The 26095-nt window shown below is 44.1% G+C and overlaps 1 protein-coding gene across 2 annotated transcripts; it reads left to right on the top strand.

Annotated features, from left to right (window-relative positions):
- Positions 1-960: 960 nt before the first annotated feature.
- Positions 961-23294, top strand: LOC121293563 (neural cell adhesion molecule L1.1-like). 2 transcript variants are annotated; one of them, XM_041216604.1, is made up of 7 exons: positions 961-1450; positions 16273-16369; positions 16471-16797; positions 17262-17516; positions 19703-19845; positions 23094-23135; positions 23220-23294. In XM_041216604.1, the coding sequence occupies exons 1-6, from the start codon at positions 1352-1354 to the stop codon at positions 23130-23132; spliced, it is 960 nt and encodes a 319-aa protein (XP_041072538.1). In that variant the 5' UTR covers positions 961-1351; the 3' UTR covers positions 23133-23135; positions 23220-23294. The 2 variants fall into 2 exon arrangements, with proteins under 2 accessions (XP_041072538.1, XP_041072539.1); XM_041216605.1 differs by lacking the exon at positions 961-1450 and adding an exon at positions 12499-13146.
- The last annotated feature ends 2801 nt before the right edge of the window (positions 23295-26095 follow it).

Below are 26095 nucleotides of genomic sequence, written 5' to 3' on the forward strand. Positions count from 1 at the left end.
CAGATGTTGCCAGGCCTGCTGAGCTTTTTCAGCATTTTCTGTTTTTATTTCAGATTTCCAGCATCCGCAGCATTTTGCATTTATTTTAGTAAATGAATTTCTGTGCCTAGAATGTCCACATCCTTATGGACAATCAAAACATTTAATGCCCTGAAAGAAGAACAGCCATAATTTTTTTGGAGGTTGCAAGATATAAGATCAATTTGCTGCTCTCAGTGAAACGTGGCTCCCTGCGGAAGGTCAGCTTGAAGAGGAAGGAGAAGGATACATTTTCTTTTGAAGGGGAAACCAGAGGTTGACCATTGTAACTCTTTCGAGTACAAACCCATTTCCATCTGTTTCAGATGAAGTTACATTGTTTCATAGTTTGTCATTGTGAGATTTGAACTCTTGATCTTGGGGTTACAAACCCAGTACCATAACCACTTGGCTATTTAGGCCAAGCCGGTTGACCATTGTATCTATGGAGTTGGATTCACCATCAAAATTGGAATTGAAGGTTTACTTAGAGGTTTGCAATTAGCATTAACGAAGGGCTCATGACACTAAGCCTTCAGCTTAGCGGCAAAACAATCAGCTGCAATCAGCAGTGCTTATGCTCCCATGCTCAATTCTATTGAAGGAACCAACAAGCTCTATATACAAAACTGGATTCTGTATTGGCAGCCGTCCTCAAACAAGAATAATTGTTCTGATTTCTAAGTCATAAACATTTAAGTTCAGCAGTTTGTTCTTACAAATTTCTGCCCATGGAGAATAACAAGACATGTGGCCTGGACAACATTCCTGCAGAAATCTATAAATCTGATGGTCATGAACTCTTACTCAAACTCAGCCCTTTAACAATAATATAGAAAGAAGAAGTACAATAATCCAACTTCTGCAATGCCATCACTGTTTCACTTCACAGGAAGAGTTTTAAATCAATTTGTGACAACTATAGAGCCATATCTCTTCTGTTCACTGTGGGGAAGATTCTCTCATGAATCCTCCTGAACCACGTCCTAGCAGTTAACAAAGTCATCCTTCCAATATAGTTTGCAGCCATCCAGAGGAGCTACAGATATGATCATTGTCATTCTGCAAATCCAAGAAAAGTGTCTGGAACAATTTGAAGAGCTTTGCATGGCTTTTACTGATCTGTCAAAATGTTTTGGCCCCATCAACCATGAAGCCCTTTGGAAAGTCCTACAGAGACAATGTCCAGCAAAATTTGTTACTATCCTGCGACTTCTGCGTGATGATATGACAGCAACCATCAATGGATTGGAGAGTGAGCCATTTGTACATAAATGGGCATCAAGCAGGGTTCTGAGATTGCAGCAACTCTCATCTTTATCTCAGCCTAGTCATGGAACTCAGTTGCGACCAACTTCCATATGGGGTCATGATTGAGTTTCAACACGACAGGAAAGTTTTCAACCTCTACAGGCTGAAAGCCAAAACTAAGGTGATCCTCCAACTTGATTCTTGTCATATAGGATGGAAAGTTTGTTAGATTAGAAGTTATGGCTAAGAATGATGCAGCTGGCAAAGAGTAAAACGTTTAACAAAAACAAAAGTAGCTGGAAAAACTCAGCAGGTCTGACAGCATCTGTGGAGATGAACACAGTTGACATTTCGAGTCCGTATGACTCTTCATCAAAACTAAGGAAATAGAAAAATGAGGTGAAATATAAGCTGGTTGAGGGGGGTAGGACAGGTAGAGCTGGATAGAGGGCCAGTGATAGGTGGAGGCAAAGAAGAGATTGCCAAAGATGTCATAGATAAAAGGACAAAGGGGTGTTGACGGTGGTGATATTATCTAAGGAATGTGCTAATGGGGACATTAAGGGCAGCAAGCAGGCCAGGCTAGTGGCAGATAGCCCTGGTAGGGGTGGGGTGGGGGGAAGGGATTGAAATGGGCTAAAAAGTGGAGAGAAAACAATAGAGCACAATAAATTAAAAATAGATGGGAAAAGAAAAATATATTTTTTTAAAATTATAAATTATTGGAAAAAGGGTGATCAGAAAGTGAGTGGGGGTGGTGGAGAGAGTTCGTGATCTGAAGTTGTTGAACTCAATATTAAATCCGGAAGGCTGCAAAGTGCCTAGTCGGAAGATGAGGTGCTGTTGCGTTGAGCTTCACTGGAACGTTGCAGCAGACCAAGGACAGACATGTGAGCATGAGAGCAGGGTGGTATGTTGAAATGGCAAGCGACAGGGAGGTCTGAGTCATGCTTGCAGACAGGCCGAAGGTGTTCCGCAAATCGGTCACCCAGTCTGTGTTTGGTCTCTCCAATGAAGAGGAGACCGCATTGGGAGCAGCGAATGCAGTAGACTAAATTGAGGGAAGTGCAAGTGAAATGCTGCTTCACCTGAAAGGAGTGTTTGGGCCCTTGGATGGTGAGGAGGAGGGAAGTAAAGGGGCAGGTGTTGCTCCTTCTGTGGTTGCATGGAAAGGTGCCGTGGGAGGGGGTTGAGGTGTAGGGGATGATGGAGGAGTGGACCAAGGTGTACCAGAGGGAATGATCCCTGTGGAAAGCAGCCATGGTGGGGGGGAGGTGAAGGGAAGATGGAAGATGTGTTTTGTGGTGGCATCATGCTGGAGTTGGCGGAAATGATGGAGGATGGTCCTTTGAACGCTGAGGCTGGTGGGGTGATAAGTGAGGACAAGGGGGACCTATCATGGTTTTGGGAGGGAGAGAAAGATGTGAGGACGGATGCGCGGGAGATGGGCCGGACACGGTTGAGGGCCCTGTCAACCACCATGGGTGGAAAACCTTGGTTAAGGAAGGAGGAAGACGTGTTAGAGGAGCTGTTTTTGAAAGTGGAATCATCAGAACAGATGCAACGGAGGTGAAGGAACTGAGAGAATGGGATGGAGTCCTTACAGGAAGCGGGGTGTGAGGAGTTGTAGTCGAGGTAACTGTGGGAGTCGGTAGGCTTGTAATGAATATTGGTGGACAGTCTATCACCAGAAATTGAGACAGAGAGGTCAAGGAAGGGAAGGGAAATGTCAGTGATGGACCACGTGAAAATGATGGAGGGGTGGAAATTGGAAGCAGAATTAATAAATTTTTCCAGATCTAGACGAGAACATGAAGCGGCACTGAAGCAGTCATTAATGTACCAGAGAAAGAGTTGTGGGAGGGGGCTGGAGTAGGACTGGAACAAGGAATGTTCCACATACCCCTTAAAGAGACAAGCATAGCTGGGGCCCATGCGGGTACCCATAGCCACACCTGTTATTTGGAGGAAGTGAGATGAGTTTAAGGAGAAATTGTTCAGTGAGAGAACAAGTTCAGCCAGACGGAGGAGAGTAGTTGTGGATGGGGATTGTTCGGGCCTCAGTTCAAGGAAGAAGCGGAGAGCCCTCAGACCATCCTGGTGGGGGATGGAGGTGTAGAGGGATTGGATGTCCATGGTGAAGAGGAGGCGTTTGGGGCCAGGGAACTGGAAATTGTTGATATGATGTAGGGCATGAGAGGAATCGCAGATGTAGGTTAGAAGAGACTGGACAAGGGGAGAGAGAATGGAGTCAAGATAGCAAGAAATGAGTTCAGTGGGGCAGGAATAGGCTGATACGATCGGTCTGTCAGGACAGTCCTGTTTGTGGATTTTTGGGTAGGAGGCAGAAGCGGCCCGTCCAAGGTTGGGAGACTATGAGGTTGGAAGCTGTGGAGGGAAGATCTCTAGAGGAGATGAGGTCAGTGACAGTTCTGGAGACAATGGCTTGATGTTCAGTAAAATGTTTAGCCTGGTTTAACAATCTTACTGCTAATGAATCCTGAGAGTTACAGAATGGTTAAAGCACAGGATGATGCCATTTGGCCCATCATGCCTCTGTCAGCTCTTTGAAAGAGCTGTCCAATTAGTCCCACACTTTCTCCCCTCCCTAGCTCTTTACCCTTATAGCTCTGCAAATTTCTTCCCTTCAAATATTTATTCAATTCCCCTTTTTCAAGTTCCTCCAGGATCTGCTTCCACCGTCTTTTCAGGCAGCATGTTCCAGATCACAACAATTCACTCTGTAAAAAAAATTCTCTTAACCTCCCCCTCTGGTTCCTTTACCAATTATCCTTAATCTGTGTCCCTCTGGTTACCCACCCTCTTGCCATTGGAAACAGTTTCTACTTATTTACTTGATCGAAACCCCTCGTGATTTCGAATACCCTGATTAAATCTCCACTTAACTTTCTGTACTCTAAGGAGAACACGCCCAGCTTCTCCAGTCTCACCACCTTAACTGAAGTCTCTTATCCCTGAACTCATTCTAGTAAAACCTTCTCTGCACCTTCTCCAAGGTTCTGATATCCTTCCTAAAGTGCGGGACCCAGAATTGGGCACAATATTCCAGCTGGAGTTCAAAACTAGTGTTTTATAAAGGGAAGTCGGATGGGGGGGAAGTGCAGGAGCAGATGCGGCAGGTGTGCCTCCAATTGGCGCCCCCGATTGGGGTGCGCCGCCATTTTACATGGGCGGGCCAATTAAGGCCCACCCAGCATGACGTCCACCAGGAAGTGCTATGCGCTCCCTGTGTGGGCAGTGGGGGGGGAATTCCCTCAGCCGAATTCCCTCAGCATGTGTGCAAAAGAGCGCATTCATCTCCCTGAGGCTAAGTGCTGCCTCAGGGAGATCGGCGCCAAATTTAAAAATGGTAAAAGTATAAAAACAAAATTCCCCTGACATGTCCCCTTATGTGACACTGTCACATGAGTTGGGACATGTCCATCCCTTTAAATCATACATTTATTAAATTTTTAAAAACCTTCATGAAACCTCATCCCGCCCGTGGATGAGGTTTCATGCTTTTTCTGAAGCCCGCCAGGGCTCACGGCCTGCCCGCCAACCCTAAGATTGGACAGGCAGGTCCATTAATGAGGTTAATGACTTTGCCAATAGCCTCAATAGGTACAGCTGATTCAGCTGCACCCCCACCGACCTGAAAATTGAAATGACGCGGGGGTGATGTCAGGAGTTCCGCCCCACATTATCCCGTGTCAATTTGCACGTCGGTGAGTGGGCCCCTCCCCCTGCTTGCCGACCTCAATATCCTGCCAAAGGGTTTAACATAACTTCTTTGCTTTTGTACTCAGTGCCTCTATTGATAAACCCAAGGATTGTTAATTGATATGTTTTTGAAAATTAAGTATACAACAGGTCAACAGAGAAAGTGTTCAGAACTGCTGATCATAACACCAGAATTACAGGACTGCTTAGGTTCTTCGCTATACCTGCACTTTACTAATTGTTAGCAACAACTTCAAAAAAACCCCAAAAATTGCACTTTATTACCTGTAGCGCTTGGGGCAGTCTGAGTTTGGCTGTAATTATAGATACTAATTTCCCATGATCCATGTACTTTCTCCTGTATGGTATTGTCTGTCCTCTTGTCTTTTTAAAGCTTGTTTAACATGTTTAACATTCCCATTCTCAAGATTCTGGTTAGCCCATGAAACTATTTTTGGCTTCCTCCTTTTTTTGTTTTAAATACTCATTTAGTTTCATTGCATGTGGTTCAAGTTGTCTTTAAAGTGCTGCAGAAGTATTAAAAAAGGAATGAAATAAATCTTCTTTGTCATTTAATCTCTCCTGATCTCCAAGCTATCCCGGATTTCTCTTTGGTTCCACCTCCTCCACCCCTCCCCGCTTTCAACAGCATTAAACCCATCGCATTTCTACCTCTCTTCAGCTCTGAAGATGAGTCACACAGATTTGAAAAGTTAATTCTGTTTCTTTCTCCACAGATGCTGCCAGACCTGCTGAGTTTTTCCAACATTTTCTGTTTTCATTTCAGACCCTGCCTGCTCTTGTTGCCAACATTGCTCAGTGATTATGCTTCAAAAGCATTTCATTAGACGTAAAGCACTTTGGAACATGTGAAAGGGGCTTTGGAAATATATCTTCCTCTTTATTTGCAGTTCTGTCCTTTTTTCACTTTCTTCTGATAAAAAGCATTTAAATAGATGTTGTGGTAGGCGTCAGCATTGCTAAGCTAGGGAGGGAAAAATCTCTGGAAGATTCCTGCTCCTGATTACTGTCCAATGACTCCAAATGGAAAAATGTGTGTGTGGACAATAGATGCTTTTTGGTGTTATTCTCTGCCATGGCTAAATGGCCTGCTATCTAATATCCACTTACTCAGGTTATCAGAATACTGCTGCCACCTGTGGAACTTGTGGAAGGAGGGGGCAAAACCAGCCAAAAAAAAGACATGGAAGTAGACCTCTTGCGAAAACCACTTGAAAAATAGTGCAAAGGCAGGAGGCCCCCAGGCAGACGGTCAGTCCTGCTTTCTCTTATTTGCCACAGCAAATTTTAGCATGCAGCCCATCTTACATCCATTCTCATGCACAGACCAAGGCGATGGCATTTTCTAAAATTTTGTTATATCCATATGACAAAAAATGGTCCAAATCCAGATTTTTTGGTAATCTGTTAGCTTTAATAAATGTGGCATGAAGGCATATTTTCACAGATAATGAACTCATATTAACAGATTGCTTTAGATCTTGAAAAGTCATAGCATTAAAAACATGTGCACTTTAATATATTAATTCATGAACATAGATTTGCAATAAAAATTGAAAACCATTTAAAAAATTTAATTCTTTGCCATCTTATTGTGTCACTGTCAGACACTCATTAAATTACTCATAGATCTTTCATGGTATTGTTTACAGGTAGCCTAGAAGCTGTAGTGTAGTTCTCGTTGTTGAACCTAAATGTTACAGCAGATTTTCTATTGCTATAATATTGCAAATTTAGTAAACAGTATGTCACATGACACAAAACAGATATATTACCTCTCTTGTTTCTGTCAGTTACTGGCGTGATTGTACAAGATTATTTTCTCCTCATTAGTAATTTGTGGATTTGGTGAAGCTGTCTTTAATATACCAAGGTGGATGTTTGTCCCATAAACCAGGTCCTGGGGAAATAACCAATTCCTATAGCCTGAGTCTAAATGACAAAACGACTTCAGCTTCATTGTTTGACTTAAGCACTTCATGACATTGGTATTTTCTTGCGAATTGTCCTGATGAGAGCAGGACAAAAAGCTTTGACAAAAAATGTCTCTTTTTTCAACAATATAAAAGCTTACAAATAAATGCTGTAAGACATGAGTAGCTGAGGGGAGAGGAGGAAGTTGTAATTTTGCTAATATTTTGTATTGTTTATACCATTATTCAAAAGACATAAAGCCCCAGAACAAAAAGCATCTCATCCCAAACAAAACTGTTAGTGCAGAGTTTTTGCTGAATGGCATAAACTGTAAATATAAATCATGTCACATGATTCTGCAATTAGACAACACTTGCTAAATAATCCTCAGTGTTCATGAAGTGCTTATGTCAACAATGCAGCTGAAATCGTTTTGTCATTTTAAGATTGTCAGTCAAGCTCACAGTGTGCGTGTACTGGAAGCTACATATATTAATACACAGGGTCCTATTCTTTGCAGACAGAAAGAACATGTATACACATTGTACTAAACAAAATAAGTGACAGCCATTCGTTGGTTCATTCCCCAGGGCAATGTCTTGACCAATCAGAGTCGGGCTGCCTGGTTTAAATTTTGAACAATGCTTGGTAGTTAACTGTCAGTCACTATCAGAGTCCAGTTGCCAACCAATAGCACTCTCTTCTCATACAGTATAAACATGTTATTTCCCCTGACATCGGTATTTTTGTGCGAATTGTGCAAGGCATACAATAAGTGCAAGGCGAAAAGTTTGGACAAAAAATGCCTCACTTTTCAGCAATAATGAAGTTCTATACTACCAAACAATTATTTGTAAATTTTTGTTTGCTTTTTAAAGCACACTCTGGTATTGTAGTTAATGGGATCAGAATTAAAGCTGTGATGTGATGCATCAGATTTTCAGTCTGTGCACTGTAATCCTTCAACTTTGGCATTCCTCCTTCTCTGGTGTTCCTCATGTAGGGAAAGAGCTTCTGGCCATGCTTGGTAATGTTCCCAGTCTTTGGAGGGGCAAGAGCTTCAGCTAATGTGTGAAGTGCCAATCAGATAGATTGCTTTGCCCTGACGGTGATAAATTTCTTGAGAGGATTGTTGCTGACAAGTCGGGCTTTTATATTGTTGATAAAAGAGACACTTTTTGTCAAAGCTTATTGTCCTGCTCTCATCAGGACAATTCGCAAGAAAATACCAATGTCAGGGGAAACAACAAATTTATACTGTATGAGAAGAGAGTGCCAGGAGGTTGGCAAGTGGACTTTGATTGGTAAAGGCATTGCCATGGAGAATGCACCAGTTGATAGTGTGTGACAGTTAACACCCTGACTTGTGTCATGTGGGCAGTGGAGGGGGTTTGGGGAGTCAGGAGGTGAAACACTTACTGCAAAATGCCCAGCCTTTGACTTTTGACCAATTCTCGTAGCCAGAGCATTTATATGGCTGGTCAGTGTTGATAGTGGAGCACTCAGCTATTGTTGTTGTATGAAGAAAGGTTGGGCAGGCTAGGTTTGTGTCTGCTGGAGTTTAGAAGAGTAAGAGGTGACTTGATTGAAACATATAAGATTCTGAGGGGTCTTGACAAAGTGGATGTGGAGAGGATGTTTCCTCTTGTGGGAGAATCTAGAACTAGGGGTCACTGTTAACAAATAAGGTGTCTCCCATTTAAAACAGAGATGAGGCGAAATGTTTTCTCTCGGAGGTTCATGAGTCTTGGAACTCTCTTCCTGAAAAGGTGGTGGAAGCAGAGTCTTTGAATATTTTTAAGGCAGAGGTGGATAGACTCATGCTAAGCAAGAGGGTGATAGGTTATTGGGGGTAGGTGGGATGCAGATTTGAGATTACTATCAGATCAGCCATGATCTTATTAAATGGCGGAACAGGCTGGAGGGGCTGAATAGCCTACTCCTGCTCCTTGTTTGTATGTTTGTATTGTTGGAGATTGTCATTGCCTAACATTTGTGCAGCTTGAATGTTACCTTTCAATTATCAGCAAAGATTGCACATCGGTACCAAAACATTTCAACTACTGAAAACTGGACCAATGAAATTCCATAACTATTTCCCCCATTCACTCAGCAGCAAGTACCACAAAATTGGTCAGTCAGGTATTTCAAATAAATTCTTGGCTGCTGATTCCCTTCGATCACTGCATATAAATAAAAATTGGCATTTCTTCAGAACTTTTAATGTAACAAAACATTCCAAGGTCAATAACCCAGCCTCAGGAGGTCCTCAGAGCAGTGTCCCAGGTCCAATCTAACCTTCAGTTGCTTCATTAATGCTCTGTCCTGCATCACAAGGTCAGAAGTGGACATTTTGTTAATGTTTGCTGTGTTCAGCTCCATTTGTAATCAGGCAGATAATGAAGCAGTTCATGTTCACATGCAACAAAAGCTCCAGGTCCCCCTTCAAAAGTGACAGATTGTAGCCCCATTCACAGCCTCGTCTATCAGGGACTGCATTAGGAATTCCATCTCCCTGCACTCCCTGGAGATTCTCTCTGGGTCTGTGCATGGGTGTACTGTGTAGTACATGGGTCTGACATAGAAAAGGCTAATGTGGAACTGGGTACAGTACCGCCCACACTGTGATGTAAAGGAACACATGACCTGAGTGTAGGGGGAGTCTTGCACAGCGGTTAGAGGTGTGTAGAGGGAGGCATTGAGACAGCTCCTAGTTTGGACCTTATACTGTATATGTGTATATTGTTACTAGCACTTAATAAACATTCACTGTTAAACTATACAAGGCTCAGGACCTCTTTGTGAAAACTACCAAACTACCCATAACATCATAGAACATAATGATCCCACTATGTTAAAGCGCATATCTGAAAATCAGGCAGGTTTCAGCGCACGCCAGTCGAGAAACCCACTTGATCATCCTCCAATGAAATGCATGGTGGACAATTAAACAATGGATTCTTACCTTCTCTTGATCTTTTCATTAAGAACTGTCGGCATGACAATAGTCGTCTCAATTTCTCTGCTCCTCTCACCTACTCTAACCTGTCTCTCTCTAAACTTGCTGCACTCCGTTCTCTCAGTCCAACCCTGACATTGTCATCAAACCTGCTGACAAGGGAGAGGCTGAGTGTCAACTCGCAGACACTTCCTCCTACCACCCCCCTGGACCATGACCCCACCACTGAACATCAAGCCATTGTTTCCAGGACTGTTACTGACCTTATCTCCTCTGGAGATCTTCCTTCCACAGCTTCCAACCTCATAGTCTTCCAACCTCGGACGGCCCGCTTCTACCTCCTACCCAAAATCCACAAACAGGACTGTCCCGGCAGACCGATCGTGTCAGCCTGTTCCTGCCCCACCAAACTTATTTCTCGCTATATTAACTCCATTCTCTCTACCCTTGTCTAGTCCCTTCCCATCTACATCCGTGATTCCTCTGACACCCTACATCGTATCAATAATTTCCAGCTCCCGGGCCCCAACCGCCTCCTCTTCACTATGGGCGTCCAATCCCTCTACACCTCCATACCCCACCAGCATGGTCTGATGGCTCTCTGCTTCTTCCTCGAACAGAGGCCTCAACAATCCCCATCCACAACTACTCTCCTCTGCCTGAACTTGTTCTCACATTGAACAATTTCTCCTTAAACTAGTCTCACTTCCTCCAAATAAAAGGTGTGGCTATGTGTACCCACATGGGCCCCAGTTATGCCTGTTTCTTTACGGGGTATGTGGAACATTCCTTGTTCCAGTTCTACTCCAGCCCCCTCCCACAACTCTTCCTCTGGTACATCGATGATTGCTTCGGTGCTGCTTCATGCTCCCGTCCGGATCTGGAAAAATTTATTAATTTTGCTTCCAATTTCCACCCCTCCATCATTTTCACATGGTTCATCTCTGACACTTCCCTTCCCTTCCTTGACCTCTCTGTCTCAATTTCTGGTGATAGACTGTCCACCAATATTCATTATAAGCCTACCGACTCCCACAGCTACCTCGACTGCAGCTCCTCACACTCCGCTTCCTGTAAGGACTCCATCCCATTCTCTAACTTCCTTCGCCTCCGTCGCATCTGTTCTGATGATGCCACTTTCAAAAACAGTTCCTTTGACATGTCTTCCTTCTTCCTTAACCGAGGTTTTCCACCTATGGTGGTTGACAGGGCCCTCAACTGTGTCCGGCCCATCTCCCGCGCATCTGCCTTCTCACCTTCCTCTCCCACCCAGAACCATAATAGGGTCCCCCTTGTCCTTATTTATCAGCCCACCAGCCTCTGCATTCAAAGGAACATCCTCCGCCATTTCCGCCAACTCCTGCATGATGCCACCACAAAACACATCTTCCCTTCACCCCCCCGGCGGCATTCTGCAGGGATCATTCCCTCCAGGACACCATGGTCCACTCCTCCATCATCCCCTACACCTCAACCCCCTCCCACAGCTTCCCATGCAACCACAGAAGGTGCAACACCTGCCTCTTTGCTTCCTCTCTCCTCACCTTCGGCCTGTCTGCAAGCATAACCCAGCCCTCCCTGCCGCTTGCTATTTCAACACACCACCCTGGTCTCATGCCCACATGTCCGTCCTTGGCCAGCTGCATTGTTCCAGTGAAGCTCAATGCAAATTGGAGGAACAGCACTTCATCTTCCGACTAGGCACTTTACAGCCTTCTGGGCTGAATACTGAGTTCAACAATTTTAGATCATGAACCCTCTCCTCCATTATCACCCCCTTTCCGATCCCCCTTTTTTATCCCAATAATTTATATAAATTTTTCTTTTCCCACCTATTTCCATTATTTTTAAATGTATTTCCATCCATTGTTTTATCTCTACCTTTTAGCCTATTTCAATCCCTTTCCTTCCCTTCACCCCACCCCCACTTGGGCTATCTGTACCTTGCTTGTCCTGCTTTCTATCCTTAATGAGCACATTCCTTGGATAAAATCACCACCTTCAACACCTCTTTGTCCTTTTGTCTATGACATATTTTGGCTATCTCCACTTATCACTGGCCCTCTATCCAGCTCTACCTGTCCCACCCACCCCCACCCCCTTAAACCAGCTTATATTTTACCTCTTTTCTATTTTTACTTAGTTATTTTGAAGAGTCATATGGACTCAAAACGTTAACTGTGCTCCTCTCCCAGCAGATGCTGCCAGACCTGCTGAGTTTTTCTAGGTATTTTTATTTTTGTTTTGCAGCATCCGCAGTTTTTTGCTTTTCTCTTTTTGCTTAAAGGTGTGTTCACTGACCCATCCAATTGTCTGATAGCTGCTGTGGTCAGGCGCTTCAGTGCCTCTCGTGTGCAAGCCCAGCAAGAGGACTGCCCCACACACCACTTATATTGACGACCCCTTAGAAGGGCAGACCCCTTTCACCACATCCGACTTCTATGCAACTGGGTCCCTGACCGCTTTAACTGTTGTGGGGGGTTTGCTGTCAAACTCATGGTGGGAATCCCCAGGAATGATCACAGTTTGGTGGGTCATCATGCACACATTGATTGGTTTCTGACACGTAAGTTTAAACCATCCAGTGGCTGTGCATAATAGCCAGTGCTCTAGGTTATTTTATAGTGAAACAGAAACTCAGTTAACAACAATTGAAACAGGATTGGCAAGAGCAGATTCCTTAAATTGATACGCTGAAAGGAGCGATACCAAAAGTTAAATCGTTCTAATTTCCCCCCGCATTGGCTTTTATTGAGGGGGTGGGGGGTGGAATAAATCAGTCAGAATGGATGTCCTTAAATGAGATCGACACATCGGCAGAAGGACCAGCAGCTACAAGATCGGCACTTCGCCATTTACTGAGAGTTCATTATTCCTCAGGATAGATTCTGGCAACAGAACGTCAACAATGGCAAAGTAACATAAGTTGAAACGCTCTTTAATAATTTTTGGGCGCTTTGCGGTAGATTTGGACCTTGCTGTTTTAGCAAAACAGTCTGAATTATCGATCTTTCGAGAGATGAATGTGTTCGATGACCCAGTGAGTTCCAGAGGCATCGATAGCTCGTGAAAATATCACTTTTGGGAGATTCTGTGAAATCATTCAGGTTGATCTTATAAACAAGACTGGGAGATTAAAGATCTTTAAACCTGCTCAGTGCCGCTGTTTTCCTCCTTTCGCTTATGATCCTGGTTCGTGGAGGCATCGCTTGCTTTTCAAACATCCTTATCCGTAAAAGGGAAATTTCACTCGACATCAGGTACAAAAAGAGTGTGTGTGTTCCTTCACTGCAATGCACTTGGGGAGGGCTAACAAGGCAAGGGATTACACTATGAATACTGAAGATCGGAGGGACCTTGGTGTGCATACCCACAGATCCCAGAAGGTAGCAGGGAAGGTAAATAAGGTGGTTAAGAAGGCATATGGGATAATTGCCTTTATTAGCCTAGGCATAGAATACAAGAGCAGGGATGTTATACTAGAACTGCATAAAACCCTGGTTAAGCCACAACTGAAGTACTGTGTGCAGTTCTAGTCACCACATTATAGGAAGGATGTGATTGCACTGGAGAGGCTGCTTGGTGGCTGGCTGCCAGCTACACAACAGCAGGGTCAATGGCAAAGTGGCAGTGCTGGGAGGATAAATGCAGTTACCTTGAGAGAGGACAACAGGCTCATTGGAACCATTACCACTCCCTTGGTGACATTTCAGCAATCCTGGTAATGTGTGGAGGATGGTTTGCTGCCTGGGCTGGAGGGTCTGAGCTATGAGGGAAGATTGGACAGGCTGGGGTTGTTTTCCCTGGAGCAGCGAAGGTTGAGAAGGGACCTGATAGAGGTGTATAAGATCATGAGGGGCATAGATAGGGTGGATAGGAAGGCACTTTTTCCTTTAGTAGAGAGGTCAATAACCATGGGGCATAGATTTAAGGTAAGTGATAGAAGACTAAGAGGGGAGTTGAGGAGAAATATTTTTACCCAGAGGGTGGTGGGAGTGGAACTCACTGCCTAAAAGGGTGATTGAGTCAGAAATACTCGTAAAATTTAAAAGGTATTTAGATATTCACTTGCATTGCCATAGCCTCCAGGGCTGTAGGCCAAGCACTGGAAATAAGATTAGTGTGGTCAGATCTTTGTTCACCGGCACGGACACGATGGGCTGAATGGTTTCCTTCTGTGCTGTAAATGCCTGAGTCTGAGTGTGAAGACAGGTCACAGACCTGAAATATTTCTGTCTCCACAGATGCTGCCAAAACTGCTGAGTGTATCTAGAATTTTATGTTTTTATATATTTTGCTTCTTTAGAGACAGGTGAAGGCACTTTGACTGGCACTTTGGGTCTTACTGATATTGGGAATGGCTTCTGGTGAGGGCGGAGATTGGAAACAGGAGCATCAGCCTGCCCGCTTTTCATTCCCATTTTGGATAGGGGCATAATTGAGGTTGACAAAGCACCCACTCACCACCTCATTCCCCCTCCTACCCCCTCCCCATTCCCCCTCTCCCCTCCCCCTCCTCCTCCTCATTCCCCCACCCCATTCCCCCTCCCCCTCCTCCATTCACCCTCCCCCTCCCCATCTCACCCTCCCCATTCCCCCTCCTCCTCCACCCCTCCCCCTTCCCCTCCTCCCCCTCCCCCATTCACCCTCACCCATTCACCCTCCACCCCCATTGTCCTCCTCCCCGCATTCCCCCTCCCTCTCATCCACCTCCCCCCTCCTCCATCTCCTCCCCCTCTCCCCCTCCCCCTTCTCCTCCCCCCTCCACCATTCCTCGTCCTCCTCCCCATTCCCCCATTGCCCCATTCCCCTTTCTCCTCCCCCTGCCCCATTCCCACTCCCCTGCTCCCCCATTCCCCCTCCTCTCCCTCCCCCATTCCACCACCTCCTCCATTCACCCTCCTCCCCTACACCTCCCCCACCCTCTCCCGCTCCCCTGCTCCCGGTCCCCTTCCCCCTCCCACTTCCCCTCCTTCTCCACCTTCCCCCTCCTCCTCCCCCCTCCCCATTCCCCCTCTTCCCCATTCACCCTCCTCCCCCATTCACCTTCCTCCTCCCTCCCCGTTCACCCTCCTCCCCTACCCTATTCTCCCCCTCCCCCATACTCCCCCTCCCCATTCCCCCTCCTCCCTGCCATCCCTCTTACCCCTCCCCCTCCCCTCCCCCTCCCCTTCCCCCTCCCCCATTCCTCCTCCTACATTCCCCCTCCTCCTCCCCATCCCCCTCCCATTCCCCTCCCACTCCCACTTACCCTCCCCCTCCCACTCCTCCTCACCCTCCTCCTCCCCCTTCCCTGCCTCCTCCCCTCCCCATTCCCCCTCTTCCACCCTCCCCCAATCCCCCTCCTCCTCCACCCCTCCCCATTCCCCCTTCTTCCCCATTCCCCACTCCCCCCCATTCCCTGTCCCCCTCCTCCCCATTCCCCTTCCTCCCCCTCCCCCATTCTCCCCCCCCCCACCATTCTCCCCCTCCCCGATCTCCCCCTCCCCATTCCCCCCTCCCAATTCCCCCTCTTCCCTGCATTCCCCCTCCCTCTGCATCCCCCTCCCCCCTCAGTTCCCTCCCCCCATTCCCCTCCCCCCTCATTCCCCTCTCCTCCTCCTCCTCCTCCCCCCTCCCCCCTCCCCTAAAAATATGAGGCTCCAACAAATAGATTTTCAATATTTGATCTCAGTGCAATGGTGCAAGTTACCACCATATATGTTTCAGGTAAGAACAAACTGCTGAACTTTAATGTTCATGACTTAGAAATCTCACAGTGGGGCACAGCCTACAAACACTTACTGCATTTCTGTAAAATTCTTGCCTGCGATATTCTAACAGCAATATTAATTTAATTATTTTAAACAATTGAATTGAAATGAAATCAAAAGGGAATTATGTATTTGAATATTGTGTATTAACAATGATGATTAGTAATTTATTTGGTCATAAAGTCTTACGCTGTGAAAACTGTTCTGATTGTGATTGGCATCAGGATGCTGCAGATTTAAGAATCAAACCCAGACTGACAATTTGATTAATTACTGATCTGTCTCCCAGATGAGTAGTTAAGCCAAAGTCATGGTTACTAGTTTAGCTGGATACAAAAGATTCCACTATCTGGAATCTGTAGCATAAGCATGCATGTTTCAGACCACTGTGTAATCTGTTCAAATTGTAGCATTAGCATATATGTGGAGACCACACTGTTCTGACCACAGAATGCACATACAGAGAACAATGTAAGCATCTGATCTCTTTTTGAGCAGAATGCTCAGGAACTGTAGCTCCCAGTCTCAAATAATGATGCCATACAGATATAGCATTTGAGTACAAAAGCAAATGTCTCCAAAACTGATTATCCAGTAGTAATGTTATGTGCATTATTCCAATTTTTTAAATAGGTTCTCAAAAGCCTCAAAAAAAGGATGGCTACATACCATTTTCCAAAAATTCTTTGTTTTATTTTGATTTTTTTCTGCCAGACCATTATAGCCAAAGGTGAGTATTGCCATATATAATTTCTGCTATATTGAGTATTTTTGTTATATGCTTCTTTACTATTAAGTGAAAATCTTAACAGATCTTCACGTTTATTTCAGACTCATTTACAAATGTGCACTGTAATAATTCAGTCACTGGAATCCATAACCGCCGCACTGTTTTGGCCTGTGAGTATGAGTCATACAGGAAGGAAAAATGCAATAGTACCTGGTTCGACATTTCAGTAAGATCTAATGTCGTTGAAATCCCATGTACATCTGATCAAAAGACAAATGCTCAGAATCGAAAAAGATGTCTTACAGGTTTTAAACATGCATCATTGATAATTGAGAAAACGGAAATTTTGGACATAGGAAAATATCAGATTTTCCTGGACTGTGGGCCAGAAGGCTATGCCGTGGCAGATGTAGAACTTTTGGTTAAAGGTATGTAAAGAAAATCTCTTTTTTTTGTCAATAGAATAGTAGAAGAGATTGCAATATTTCAGAGCAGGCACTGAAAATGAAAACTAATATAATTACATCACTAAAGAAGTTATTTACAATATTGGTCTTTTCTGTGCCAATACCGTCTCACGTTGCTAAGGGCAAGTCAAGCACTTGTGATGCTTTAGCATAGTGGCCACGCATTTCCGGAGTTGGCTGTAATATTCTTAGTATAATATCAGCTAGAGTTCCTGATTTCTGTCAATGATCTCTTCCAGAAAAGTGCATGAGTAGACATTGGATAAGGATGCAACTGAGCTTGGTTTTAAGGCCCCAGTGGTTGAAGCTCATGTTCATCACTTACTTTCAGGATTCACAAATGAGAAGCAGCCACCTTGGCTGAGGTACTGAGGAGCTGTGCATTACTGATTTGGATTTTAAACATTTGTAAAACATGTTTTCAGCTCCATATACTGTGCCGCAATTAACCAAAAGGGACCAAGGCAGTGAGAAAGGTCTTTCTTGTACTACACTTGGATATCCCTTGGCAAAACTTCACTGGCAGACTGAAAATGGAAACAGTGTGACTGCTAATTCCAGCATAATACAAACAGAGGATAAGCTGTACAACATCACTACTTATATTTCAGTCACTGGAGAACAGTGTTCCACAAACCATAGTTGCTCTGTATGCATTGAAAATGCATGCATATCTGCAAGTAAGTTTTGATTTATTTACTTCAGTTTGAAATGTAAATTTTTAACATGATTTTAGTTGTGCAACTGGTCCAGTACACACACAGGAAAAAAAATATATGGACTGAGGGAAATATCCCTGCAAGTCATGCTAACTTAAGGGTGCACATACAATAAGATCATTATTGAGTTGTGGCCGGCTTTACCACTGGAAAAGTAAACTGTACTTGGGTATAGTGCAAAACATATTCATCCAAGTTAGGCTGATCATCTAGATGATGCCTGAATAAAAAAGTAAAAGTTGTTGGTCTATGATTCTGAACAGTAATGCTGATCCCCTGCCCCGCATCCCCGGTACTACTTTCTGTAAGGCAGAGTTCTATAAGGACAGGAGCATTATTCCATTTAACACACAAAGTGGAGCTTTCTTTATCACTACTTATCCCTTCAAAGCAGACAGCTACATCTTGAGAGGAAATTTCATGGCCAAACTGAGTTAAGGAACTCTAAAAGTTAAGGTAAATTGAAGGCATGAGTTTCTCTGTTGGTTGAAGGCAGATCATAAATGTTATAATATATACTCATCTCTTTACGTTAGTGTGAGCTGTATTTTTTTAAGTGAGATATAAGATTAGCTACAATGAGAAATATGGAGAAGTGCCAGCACTGTAAGAAATGAACTCCTGAGTTTTAAGTTAAGGCATTTCATTGAAATGAAGCAGAAAGCATGTTGTTTTGGAACAACACTGAGTGGTGTTTAACATGGGACTTCCCACTTTGATACTGCCTGGAGAAAGTATTCCCAAGCCCCAGCAGCTTTCACCATGAGCAACACAACTTTCAAACTGCACTCTCCCTAAATAACTCAAAAATCCCCTCAGAAGAGATTCTGTCAATAAAGCCAAATACAGTTCCAGAATTTAATTCTTTGCCATGCACCCTAATTCAATTTTCATTGGCTCCACAGAACTTGGGGCTGATTTACATTTTCCTGCAGTTGGACCCACTATCACTTAGAACTTTAAAAATGCCTTAAAAATTAACACCATTTGTTTGTTAATGTAGATTTATCAATAAAAACGCTCATCCTAAGATTTTATTATCATTTGTAAGGCTGAGGAAACTTATGGTTTTGTTTTATTGTCAGCACCCTCAATAGCATTTCTCTGTACTTTGAAGCCACTACAAGGGTTGTTGTATTGAGGTCACTGTCGTGAATTTCTGAGCCATTCCAGATGGCGAGCAACTCGTCTCCCTTGAAGCCGGAGAATGTGAAGTCCAGCACTGATCCTAGGAAAGTCAGAAAGTCTGAAGACATGTCAGGAAAATGGGAGGCCCAGTGGATGTTGATCTGGTGTTGTCAAGCGTAGAGAAGGCTCCTCTGATTGGAAGTTAATGGCCACAGATGTCAATGGGGAGATGTTAAGGGAGGACAGAGAATCAGGTCCCAGCTTGGGATCTGGGTTGGAGAGGAATCTCTATTTCAGTTTGCAGAAAAGGCAGGAAGCTCAAAGCTGCTGAGTGGGAATTTGGGGGTCAGTTTAAATCACGAACTGCTCAAAAATACTAATTATACAATTCCCGTGTGACTTTCAGATTACAAGAGGATACATACTCATTTTTTAAAGTTATATTTGTTAGCTAGTGGCAATAATGAATCCAGCATCTACACTGCCTTGTTCCCAGATAAAACCCAATCTGACACATCAACATACTTGCTCCCAATATGTAATTATTTTTTTCATTTCTTATTAAGGTATGAACAGCATTGAATCATTTAAATTACAAGCACTTCTTAAAATTTAAGAATTTAAATTATTACATCATTCTGCTCCTCATTATACTTCAGGCAGCAAGCCCTAGTCTCCGCTGGCATGTTCTGCTGCCAACTATTCATATTGTTGAAATCTGATCAGTAGTTGACACTGTCAATTTCTTTTCCTGTTTCGTGTCTCTAAATGCCTCACATTCATTTGGGCGCCACTTAATTCTGATAATGTGGTTAAGAGGAACATTTGATCATCTGAAGGAAGTTCTTATACAGATTCGACTGTAGTTAGCACATAATTCACTCAACCCTTGACACTGTGATCTCATGAATTACTATAATCTGCTCCATTCCATTCTCCACAAAAGATGTTTGAATTAAAACTCTAGTACATAATGTAAATTGTAATTAAACATCTCAGTTATGTATTTGTCATTTCAGGTTTGGAGTGTTCTACAACTGAAAAAGTCTATGGGCCACCAGAACAAAAAATCAGAGCATCTTTTGGTGTTACTTCATCTCTGGGCTTCATAATGTTTTTAACACTTATGTGCTCTCTTACTGGAGGAATCAAATACTTCAAGGTATAATATTAATTCTGATAAAAGCAAAGGCAGGACTGTTGATGCTTAAAAGCTTTCCAAGATTATGTTTTCCTTCCCCAATATTGCTTTAAAGATCCCCTCACCCTCCCTCCCACCCTCCCCACCACTCTTCCTCCCTCTGACTCAAGGGGCAGAATTTAAGCATTCCCCGCCAGCAGGTTAAATTACCCAGCTGGCCTCGGCCTCTCTGCCGCCCTCCCACTCAACTCCAACCTATGTGCAATTTTATGGGGACAGGGAAAGCCTAATTAATGGCCACATCCAGCTGTTGTGGTCACTTTGACAAATGGAGCACAGGAGTCTCAAGTACAGGTCATGATCATTTATTTGAGCAATTGCAAGGAGAGAACCATCCCAATGCAGCTTGAGATAGCACTCTGCTAAATTACAAGCATTCAACATATTTATATGTTATTGGTCACGTGCAAGAATAGTTTCCAGATTCTGATCTCGTCAACATATATGCTTACATTAAACAGACATCTCTGGTAACAGGTACGTGCATCGTATGTCCCTATTTTTCACCCAGGCAGAGACCTTCCCTCCTACCTAAACCAGGACCATCTGTTCTTTCCCTATCTGTTGAAGAGCACACTTAATCTTAATTATTATTGCCATCCTCTGACTCCAGTCTGGCTTCCAGGGCCTTTCTGTTGTTTGCAGGCCCTAAGGCTGTGCAAGGTTCATCTGGTAACCGTTAACCATTAATGTGCTTGGTAGCACTGGCTGCCTGGAGGTTTTAAGTAATTCATTCCCTTTCAATAAATTCTCCCTTACCATAAATTCTTACTTTCTTTCTTCCCCTAACACAGTCCTCAGCCTCAAATTTGAAGCTGCGAGGGAGGTTAGAGTAAGAGAGATGCCCAGCAGGTAAGCCGACTCGAGCCTGAGGCGGGAAATTGGAGAGCGGTAGAGAGCCTCCCTCACCGGGTCCCTTTCCACATTGAGCTCCCCCCAACCAGCCACCTAAGGTCTGTTCCCCTCTCCCCCTTGTTTGTTCCTTCCCCTTCCATCCCCTCCAACAAGACCTCCATCCCCCTCTGGCCTCCCCTCCCGCCCTCACCTAAAGACCCCTATACTTACCTGCATCCTGGCTCCAGGGCTTAGACTCTGGGGACTGTCTGTCGTCCCATCAGTGGCCACTGCAGTTAGATTGACCAGCAGCTCTCTGACGCAGGACTTCCACTCAAGTTAGAGGTGGAAGTCAGGTCTCCAATTAACACTGAATAAATAGCTAGTCAGCTGGCATCAGCAGGGATGTGTTCCCCGCCAACTCTTCAGGTGGGGCATGGCAAACTTCACCACCTGTTAAATTCTGCCCAAGGTGTAAAATTGCACCGCACTATACCTGTCAAAGTGACCACTCTTCATCTATGAGTCTGGACATTAAATATGGTCAGGCCGTATGAAAATGAAGATGATCATAGCTGAGTTCAGGCCAGTTTCCTCCCAATGTCAATGCACTGTCCCTTTTGCTCAGCACCAAAAACAATAACAACTCCGCATTTATATTCTCCCGTTAACAGAGTAAAACATCCCAAAAACACTTCACAGGAGCCTAAGCAGATAAAATTGATGCCCAACTAAAGAAGGAGGAGGGAGGTGGAAAAACAGCGAGGCTTTAGGAGGGAGTTCCAGAGCTTAGGGCGAAGGCAATTGAAGGCCCAGCCACCAATGGTGGGGATGCACAAGAGGCCAGAACTGGAGGAATGCAGAGTTCTCAGTGGGCTATAGGGATGGGAAAGGTTACAGGGAATGGTAGACTAAGGATAGGAAAGGATTTGAACACAAGGTTGAGAATTTTAACGTTGAGGTCTGGGAGCCAGTGTAGGTCAGTGAGCCTGGAGGGGGAATGAGTGAACATGATTTGATGCTAGTTAGATTATAGACACTAGGGGTAAAATTTTTAGCTCGGGCAGGCTCGACCAAGCCATAAAATGATGCGCAATGACGGGTGTGCATCCCGACATCATCACACGCTCTCACGATATTTCAGTCGGCAGGCACACACCCGAGTCGACAGAGCACTCGCCGACAGTTAAAGGGCCTATTACAGCCACTAAAAATGTAATTAACATAAGGTTTGCGTGGCCCGTCCAGCCTAACGGTTGGCAGGCAGGCGAAAAGGCCAAGCGGCCTTTGCACTTTTTTGAAAACCTCATCCACGGGCGGGATGAGGTTTCCAAAAGCAAATAAAAATCAAATAAAAACTTAAATTTTTCATAAATAACATGTCCCTGGTCATGTGGCAGAGTCACATGAGGGGACATGTTTCATTACATGTATAAAATCTGTAATATTTTTTCTGAGATCCGTTCATCTCCCTCGGCCTCAGGGAGATTATGTAATGTGCACTCGTGCACATGTGTGAAGGTTGCACTCACCCAGTTCACCCTCCTCCCCCACCCGCATAGTCAGCGCTCGGCGCTGCTGCTTGCATTTCACGCTATGGGGCCTTAATCAGCCCGTCAACATGTAATTGCCTATCGGGCCCGATTGCGGGTGGCAGTCGGCTTCCTGACCACCACTGCCAAGCCTGCAGGCCAAGAGAAAAATTCTGCCCTAGAATTTTGGATGAACTCCAGATTATGGAGGGTGAAAGATATGAGGCCAGCCCAGAAAGGATTGGTACAGTTGAGGTTGGAAAGAACAAAAGCATAAATAAGAGTTTCAGCAGCAGATAAACTGAGGCAATGACAGACATAGGTGGAAGTAGTCAATCTTGATGATCGAAAGAATATTCCAGCAATTAGCAAATGAAATTGTGAACTATTTTAGTCCACCTTAGATGAAAGGCACCAAGTGTAATTGCAATGCCCCCACTAGCTGATTTAATTTAAACCACCACGTGGGATCACCTGATCCTTATTCCTTTGTACTTGATGTTGAGTTGGATCATTGAATGTTCCAACTTAACTTCCTAATCTTGGGGGGCTACAGGGAACTAACTTCAATTGTTCATATTTTTATTTTTCAAGCAATAGTTGGGACATTAAGCTAAGAACTTCAATATCTTGATAACCACATATCAAGCAATACTATTTGGAACTCTAACTTTGTAGATTATTCCACTATTAACTTATAGATCATGCCTTGTTCATGATATAACGTTATGACCAGAAAGAAGAATTACAGGAAAGCTATTCAATATGTGATGTTATGTACAAATGTAAAAGTTTGCTAATATAAAAGTTACCTGAAAACTATTGTTTTCATTTTCTCTAAAGCATTCTTACAAGCATGGTCCAAATCAACAACTAATTTAAAAGGTACGCAACTCTCTAAGAATATATTTTATAATCTGAAAGAAGAATGCCACTTTACCTGTTATTAATTAACTTTATTTCCAACAGAGGGCACAGGATGAAGAAGACCTGGATGCACTGATTTTCTACAAGCCTAATCTCAATAAAAATATTGTATCAAAATGCTTAATAGAAATTCACTTGATTACAATATGCTCATACATATTTTAGAAGCATGAAAATTATTAATGTAATCTGTTAATATCTTATTTACATTATGGTTTATTAGTCATGTCAATTACATCTTTAATGTTACGAGAAACAGGTGGTGGGTAGTAATTGGGTAGAATCGTCCCAGATTTGCACTGCATGGTAGCAGGCAGGTAAAACAATATTTTACCTGCCGGCTGCAATGGTGAGTTTTCACGCTGTATCGTCCCAAATCTGCTGCATTAGTTATTCATTTCCAGGAAACACGTCATTTCCATGACAGGCGGGCTCTCATTCGCCCGCTGCACCATCACCTCACCGCTTCATCACGACAGGTGCCATACTTAAACTCCAGCCGCGCGGACACATCTCAGTGCTTCCAGCCCATGACAACTGCAGGGAAGATGTGCATGAAAGACAAAAACACTGCAGCCCCGAGGTTCAGTGACACATTACTGGAACACCTTTTGGACACAGCGGAGGCCTAATAGGATGTCCTCTACCCCCACTCTGGCTGCAGGATGGGCTGTAGCATGACCAACCAGGCTTGGTACGCGATGGTAGTGGTGATCAGTTCCAATGCTGCACAGAAGAAGTTGGCCATCCAATGCAGATGCAGGATGAATGCTCTTATCCATACAGCTAGGGTACAGCAACCATTTTATCACTAAACTCACACACTCAAGCCCATCACACATTCACTGGTATCTCACTCACTGCCATCTCAAGGGACATCACCACCCATTCTCTCACACACACCCTCACATGTCCATCTGGCCTCATCTCCTCTGGAGACTGCCTCCTCAGCCCTCAACATCTTGAGGCAACTTGCACAGATCAACATGTGCCCCACACACACCCTGGGTTACCCTCCTTCCCCAGTAGAGTCTTTGTCCTTCAGCCTCTTCCTTTGTTCAGCAAGCCCTACCCCTGCATCCATTGAAAAGCCACCCACATATGGCTGGTCTGGTAGATAGAGACCTGCTATGAGCCCCCCTAAAAATGATATGGTGCTGTCGGTCAAGCCTGGCGCTGATGATGCGAGTGCTGATCGAAGCAAGGTAGGCAAATAAACCTTGAGGTCCCGAGCAAAGTGCAGCCCGCCAGGTGCATGTCGCTTATGTGCTGTTGTGAAACACATTGGCGTATTTTCCTGTTGACATGGGTGGATGATCCAGAGGAGTGGGGGATCCATTCTGGTTGGCAGGCCGAATAATGATATGCTGATGTATTACAATGAGGTTCCTGACGTCTACCGGCACTGAATGCGGCCCGCCAGCGGCAGGCTGACTGGGCGATTGTGAACTGATATCGCACTGTCGTGAAACTGCACCATATTGTCCGCTCATACCACCAAACATGCCTGACACCAGTGGGCACGAAAAATCCTGGCCGTTGTCTTTGAGCACATATATATAGGGGAACTAGGGGCTGTCAACACCTCTGATTTATTGATTTTCAGCTTAATTTTTGATTTTTTCAAAAGTAATCTATAAATAGGGGATTGTTGGGACATTGTGGGTGAGAGGAGAGCTGTGAGACTGAACCAGTGAATAAACACAATAAAGAAAAGCTCGGTGTCTTGGTTTCAGCTTCACCAACTGCTTGGATCCCATTAACACATCATGTCAACACTGAGAAAGCAGTCTGTTAGTCACGGTCAAGATATAACATATGTTAAAGTTAATAAAAACTGCAGTCCTCACTATTTGCAGGCTCATATTTATTGGAATTCTGGTGGAGTTTTGATGACAAAACTAAGTATGATGATTCATAAAATGGTTGCAAAAATCCACACCATTTTCAGCGTGTCTTTATTGTAAATGTAGAGCAAGCGCCAGTCCGCATACTCATAAATTCTAAGAACAATGTATAAGTCCTCCAAAAATTCAGCTTTACAGAATGAAATGGCCAAATTCTCTTTCATTTGTAGCTAGACTCCAGGAAACTGGTGCTCTAGGGAGTGAAGGTTTATCTGACCTCATGTGAATCAGCAAAAACCCTGACCATAGATGTCAGGTCCCCAAATGCTGAGGAAAAACAGTTCAAAATTTTCAAATCCCAGTAAAAATCAGAAATACTGGCACCAGTAATAATGGAGTTCCATAGTCAGGTATGATATCTTAGAAGGTTCCTAAAATGAGGCCATATGGATAGAACTTAAAAACAAAAAGGGAGCAATTACATTGCTGGAAATGTACTATAGACTCCCAAACAGTCATGGAGAGATAGAGGGGCAGATATGTAGGCAAATCTCAGAGAAGTGTAAAAATATTAGGCTAATAATAGTAGGGGGTTTCAACTTCCCTAATATTGACTGGTATAGACAAAGTATGAAAGGCTCAGAGGGGGCGGAATTCTTAAAATGTATCCAGGTGAGCTTTTTAAGCCAGCACGTAGAAAACCCCACAAGAGAGTGGGCGACGCTGGACCTAGTTTTAGGGAATAAAGCCGGGCAAATGGTAGAAGTGTCAGTGGGGGAGTATTTCGGTGATAGTGACCATAACTCAGTAAGATTTAAGGTAGTTATGGAAAAGGGCAAAGATGGACTAAAAATAAAAACAAAAAAATATGCGGATGCTGGAAATCCAAAACAAAAACAGAATTACCTGGAAAAACTCAGCAGGTCTGGCAGCATCGGCGGAGAAGAAAAGAGTTGACGTTTCGAGTCCTCATGACCCTTCAGCAGAACTAGGTGAATCCAAGGAGAGGGGTGAAATATAAGCTGGTTTAAGGTGGGGGGGGGGTGCTGGTTGGGTGGGGGGAGAGAAGTG

The sequence above is a fragment of the Carcharodon carcharias genome, chromosome 22, assembly GCF_017639515.1.
Source record: "Carcharodon carcharias isolate sCarCar2 chromosome 22, sCarCar2.pri, whole genome shotgun sequence".
In the NCBI taxonomy this organism is placed as follows: domain Eukaryota; kingdom Metazoa; phylum Chordata; class Chondrichthyes; order Lamniformes; family Lamnidae; genus Carcharodon; species Carcharodon carcharias.